Here is a 6000-nt window from a genome sequence, read left to right on the forward strand (position 1 = left end):
CAATCTTAAAGCTGTATTAAACCACAAAACATAATGAATTACAGTAAAACCTTGGTTTGAGAGCGTTTTGCAAGATGAGCAAAATTTTTAAATAAATTTTGACTTGATATACAAGCGATGTCTTGATATACAAGTAGCTTCATGTCACAACTGAGTATAAAAGAGAAGAGAGGTGCCTCTAAGTGTAGCAATATGGTTACATTTAATGAAGGTACAGTACAACATTTAGCAACATATTGCTACATTTAGAGACGCCTCTCTTCTCTTTTATACTCTGTAGCTCCTGCTGGATTTTGCTTCTAATCCCCTTGTGGAGGCTTCCATTTGTGGATAGACAGTTTGTTTACACAACCCGGGCACATTGCTATAATCTTTTTATCTTGGCTATAAAGTGAAGGACCTATGAATAAATGGTTGTAGAACGAATCATTTGAGTTTCTGTTATTTCTTATTGGGGAATTTGCTTTAATATTCATGTTTCTGGAACGAATTATGCTAGCAATCCAAGGTTTTACTATATATTGCAGCTTACCAATCATTAGATGAGGTTTATGCATTCGTTTTCTATTTTCAGGCTTTTCCCCTCTGTTTTCACCTTATAATCTGGCCAGTAACACACCTCTTGTATTAGTGAAACACAGCTCAATATAGTATATGCATTAACAGCCAAGGAATAGAAAAAGTATTGAACATAAGGATAGTCCAAGGATGCTGAATCCATAAACAACAATTTGAAGCAATTCAACTATGGCATGGGTTCCATCTGTGTAAGTAGAGACAGTGAACCCTGGCTCACTCTATCACCCCCTTTTTGTTGGTGAAGTTCCTAATAACAGCTGGTATACATTCAGAGCAGCCTTGAATGATGGCATTAAAAGCGGTTTGTCACAGGTGTTAGGACTTCAACAGGACATACTCATCATAGTCTTTTTTTTAACAACAACAATGTATGTTCATGTGCCCCTCCCTCCCCTTGTGATCTTTTCAAGCTAATGCATATGCAGACCAGAGAATATGTGAAAGCGTGTATGAAAAAACGTTTTGTATATGCACAGGCATCATTGTATGGCCATTGAAGGTATCCAGCACTGGGATAAATGAAACTTGAGGGGCCAAGGATAAACAATGGTGGCATGGAAAAGGATATTTCCTGTCGTGGATTTTTTGAAAGTGTTCATTTTTAAACCAGTGACATCCTTTTCAATCTGAAGATCTGGGAAATCACTTCCCTCGTTATCCCTCGTCCCTGTATTTGTTACTATTGTTACAATTGAGGTCATCAATGAATTGAATCAACTGTCCGGGGCCCCCCCCTCCATGCCACCAGCACTTCATCTATGCAGCAAATCCATATAAGAACATGCTCACCAAACCCACACATGCTATACACCTTTGTCTGCTCCCAATAGCCCAGGTGCAGGTATGCGAGGGTCAGTGCACCCTATTTTGTCTTTTGAAAAGTAGATATTTACAGCTGTTATCTTATACTAGTGTTTTGTTCCTATTCTTTCTTTTTGTTCACATTTAAAGGTATTCTTCCACCACCTTTCACCCCTGACTCCAGAACTGTCTATGCAAAGGATATTCAGGATGTTGGGGCGTTTTCAACAGTTAAAGGGGTCAACGTTGAAGAAAATGACAAGAAATTCTTTGATGAGTTTGCTTCAGGCAATATCCCTATACCATGGCAGGAGGAAATGATTGAGACTGGCATTTATGATGAAATAAATGCAGAATTAAATGATGTCAGAAGAAATTCCACAGCTAATGACAACTCGGCTAAGTCTGGAGTATGTCGAATTGCCTAGAAGATCTGCAAGTTTTGTAATGACATATAAGAGAAATAACTAACTTGTATTTTTGTTGGTCTCTTGTGTGAACTGCACATTCTGCTGTGAGAAGATTCAGGCCTGCAAAGCACTTAATTAGAGATATTAGATTTTTAGCTAATAGTGGCTGTTTGTTTTCTTTTTATCCACATACAAAGTAAAATGTACATATGGAACCACTCATGAAAAGACTACAGGCAACAATCATGGTGTTGACAGTTGTAAAAGCTGCTAGTCATTTTATCATGGAAATTATACGTATGGACATCATATGTAGGGTTGCAATTATGTGCTCCTCCAAATTGTAACAGGTCACCTTCATTTTTACGTTACGATTTTTTTTCGGATTTGTGAATGTTAGGGTTCTCTTCTATAATACATATCTTATTTAAACAGTATTGATTTAATCACCAAAATAAACTTAAGTACTACTAGATCTAGGGTGGTGTCCTTGTTGAAGTTTTGATTAGAATTCAGAATAAGTTGGCATTGTCTTGCCTCATACCAACGGCTGGTCTGCTCTAGGTATAGTGGTAGTAGGCATGTACATTTATAAAATATATATCTGAACCTTAACTTTTACCATACTGTAATGTTTACTTAACCCCTTTTTCATTTAAATTCTGAAATGTTGCACAAATACTGCTTTATTTCCTTGATTACCTTGCTAGCATAAAGTTAAACATTTAAAAAAAGTAGGTGTTCATATATAGGACATGGAAAGAGCAAAACACATTTTTTGGCCAGGGGAGATTATGTCTTTAATATTTGGGGTTTTTTTCAGTTTTTTATAGTTTATATATAGTTTGTGTTATAGCAACACAAATAATGCACTGTTGTTACCAAAACCTAATATTTAGCTTCTGGAAAAGGCTGTGTTCAACACTAGATTTATTTAACAGGAAATAAAAATGTCAGTTTCAGTTCTTTAGAACTTACAGAAGTTAGCTGAGAATCTACAGAGGATAATTATAGGCTTCTATTAATATTGATATAATATAACTTTTGTAAGGGTGTTAAGTTGTTCATCAGTAAAAATGGCAACATTCGTCTTAATGACATGGGCTGCCTTTTACTAAACATTCAAACTGAAATGGCTACTAATTGTCTTTTGTTAGGTACAGGAATTTAAATTGTTGATGCTTGTCTCAGGAGCTTTAAATAAATATATAATTTGTATATACATATTAAAATTATTTTTAAAACATGAAGTATATAGCTATATTATATTATTTTACTGATTTTTTTTGTCAAAGTTGACATGTTAGAAATATTTATTTTCCTAATCTGTTTCTTATAAATATAACCAGCATGTATGGGAGAGCTGCACTAGTTTTCATTATAGATGCTTTGAATGTAATAGTTTTTATTTTGGTTGGCATGTGCATTTGACATGTAATCTAAGGTGAAATATAAACCATTTCAAACGTTGAAATAAAAAAATAGAAAACATGTTTTTTTTTAAGCCATTAGAAGTTGTCAGTTAACTTCTGTTTATCTCACAGAAGGTAGTTCCTTAACATTTATATAATATAGAAAAAAATTAAACTGGTATGCTAGTTTTGGATGAGACAAATGTTATCACATCTGAAAATGAATTTATAACGCCAAAAGTCCTAACATAATCTTTGACCTAAACCCTAAGCTATACAATAAATTTACCTATCCAACCCTAAATTAAAACCTAAACCTACCTACGTTAACCCTTAAATTTAACCTAAACCCAATAACCAAAAACTTTATACATAAAATTATAGCATAAACAATTGCCAGGCAAAAGCTATATTGCAATTTTATGATATTAAAGTTACCTTTCTGCAACTTCTGTATTTTTCTGTTAGATTTACTGCAATATGGCAACCTGAAGGTGTTCTGTACACCCATTGGTGTACCCCAAAAATGTAATTTCTTGCTTGTCTGATTGACTCACAGATTTTTCCAGTAGTCTGTACAAAGATAGAACTCATATTTTAGTCACCCCCTGCAATAGGAATTTCAGTTTTGGTGAGATATTCCAAAGGGAACAAATATTTCTAAATGGATGCCAATGCAGATTTTCCAGGTGATTATAATGAACCAGACCCTCCCATGCAGATCTATAAAAGACATTACCTACCATATTGTTCGCTCCATAAGACACACCTAGGTTTTAGAGGGGGAAAACAAGAAAGAAAAAACATTCTGCACCAAATGCTGCTGATTTGGAGCACAGGACAGGATGCCCACATCCCCAATTCATATACTATAGTTTGTTACTTACACAACCAGTCAAAGCTGATACCTAAAAATCGGCATCTATCAAGTGTGCCAGATAGTTTCCAGGCAGCAAACAAATATCACCCTGTCACCAAATTCAGTCTATATACAATTCATAGGAAATATCACCATCTTATAACAAATTCTCCATGCAGGCTGTGAGCACAGCACTGCAGGTGCAGTCTAATAAAGAAAGACCTGGGAATGACTAGATACCTGTCGCCATGCACACAAATTACATGATCACTCCAGTGGAGGACACGCTGGAGATGCCAGCCTCTTGTATCCCCCACTCGATCTGACGTCACCGATCAAGCAGAGATGAAAAATCCTCACTGCACGTTCGCCAGTGACATGAACCCAGCCAGCCTACAGAACCCAGAAGACATAGTGGGGAAAGGAGAGGGGAGGTGCCCGACATTGTAACATGGCGACGGCTGGTCAGTATTTGCTCCATAAGATGCACAGGCATTTCCCCTCTTTTTTTGGGGGGAAAAAAGTGCATCTTATGGAGCGAAAAATACAGTATATCTTTAGAGCAAAAAAAAGTAGGACTCTGCTACAAAGTGTGTTACAATCCTTGAAATCAATATAGACCTTTCAGAGGAAGTTTTTTTATATCTCAGCAAGTGGAATTACACTTCAGTTCTAATTCTACCCCTAAGCTTAACTCTTAAATGAATCCTGTGCTTTACCCCTGTAGGGTTAAATTTTACTGGTGAGAGCAAAGACAGGAAGCCCGGTTTAACCTCCAATTTGAAACTGAGATCAATGACAGTGCTGGGTACTTAGCCATCAAGCACTAGTCCTGTCATGTGGCAAAAAAGAAATTACATTCTCCCCATACCGGGAAATACTGGGTATTTTTCCTCACTTACACCAGCTGAACTCTGCATGAGCAAATCACAGGTTTACATTAAAAGGAATGTACGGATTATTCAGGAGAAAAAACTATCCACGTTTTCACCAGGAGTCCAAACCTCATTCCCACCTGATTTGAAGTGTGTTTCTAGAAGAGCTATAATGCTGGACAGCATATTTTCATGTTATTCTAATGGGCAACCCTCAGAAAAAGTACAAGAGCTTGTTTGGAAATAGTCATGTATTTTTGGGCTTAATAGAGGTGAGCGCATAAAAATCAACTAAAATGTGGGTAATGTAAGCTTTTTGCACAAACTTGCAGATTTTCCTATATTTGTAGTTTTAGCCAAATCAGCTGCATTGAAATTGACCAACCATTGCTGCCAGTAAAGAAAGGTAAAAGCTTATCTTTAGTCAAATTGTTCTTTCACACTTCCCATCTTGTACAGTATTTACAGCAGCTGTAGGAACCTCAGCTGTAGAAATGGAATATTGGCCAGAAACATAGGGAGCTTTCTGGTCTCCGTCCTTTTTACTGGCTGGACAGAGTGCAGCAACAGTTATGTTTACCTGTCAGAATCATAGGATGGATAATTAGTGTTGCAGCATGGTGGTAAACGTCACATGCTTTAAAGCAAATACATCCCAACTGTCATCTAGGCTATGATAACATTTTATTGACGAGCAATGTCTTCATTTGCATCATGGTTCTTTAAATGCTTTTATTAGCAAGTGATTAAAGTGTTTTATTCTCCATTTTAAAGTGGATCTAACACAATTGTTTTCTTTTACAGCTATATTAGTTTTATGTAAATATAAAAAAATGCATGTGCAAACAGTTATCTCTTAAGGGTTTCTTCCAGATTCTATAATGGTGTTAGTAGCAGAGCACCTATATGACACGGATATTACCATATTGCTTATCAATTTAAAGCCCATCCTTAGACAAAAATGAAGGCCCTTGCCACCCCTCTCTCCCACTCCCCTGTTTTTTATTAAAGCCCTTTTAACTGTGTTTTACTCACTTAAATGCATCATCTGGGCTCCTCATTGG

At 36.3% G+C, this 6000-nt stretch overlaps 1 protein-coding gene across 1 annotated transcript in view; it reads left to right on the forward strand.

Moving 5' to 3' along the window:
- GRK1 (G protein-coupled receptor kinase 1) overlaps positions 1-3260 on the forward strand; it is a 97592-nt gene extending 94332 nt beyond the window's left edge. Inside the window, exon 7 of the mRNA XM_073614565.1 lies at positions 1531-3260. Within this exon, the coding sequence (XP_073470666.1) occupies positions 1531-1808 (278 nt within the window). The 3' untranslated portion in view covers positions 1809-3260. The remainder of the gene's footprint in view (positions 1-1530) is intronic.
- Positions 3261-6000: the final 2740 nt, after the last annotated feature.

The sequence above is a fragment of the Aquarana catesbeiana genome, linkage group LG02, assembly GCF_042186555.1.
Source record: "Aquarana catesbeiana isolate 2022-GZ linkage group LG02, ASM4218655v1, whole genome shotgun sequence".
Taxonomy (NCBI): domain Eukaryota; kingdom Metazoa; phylum Chordata; class Amphibia; order Anura; family Ranidae; genus Aquarana; species Aquarana catesbeiana.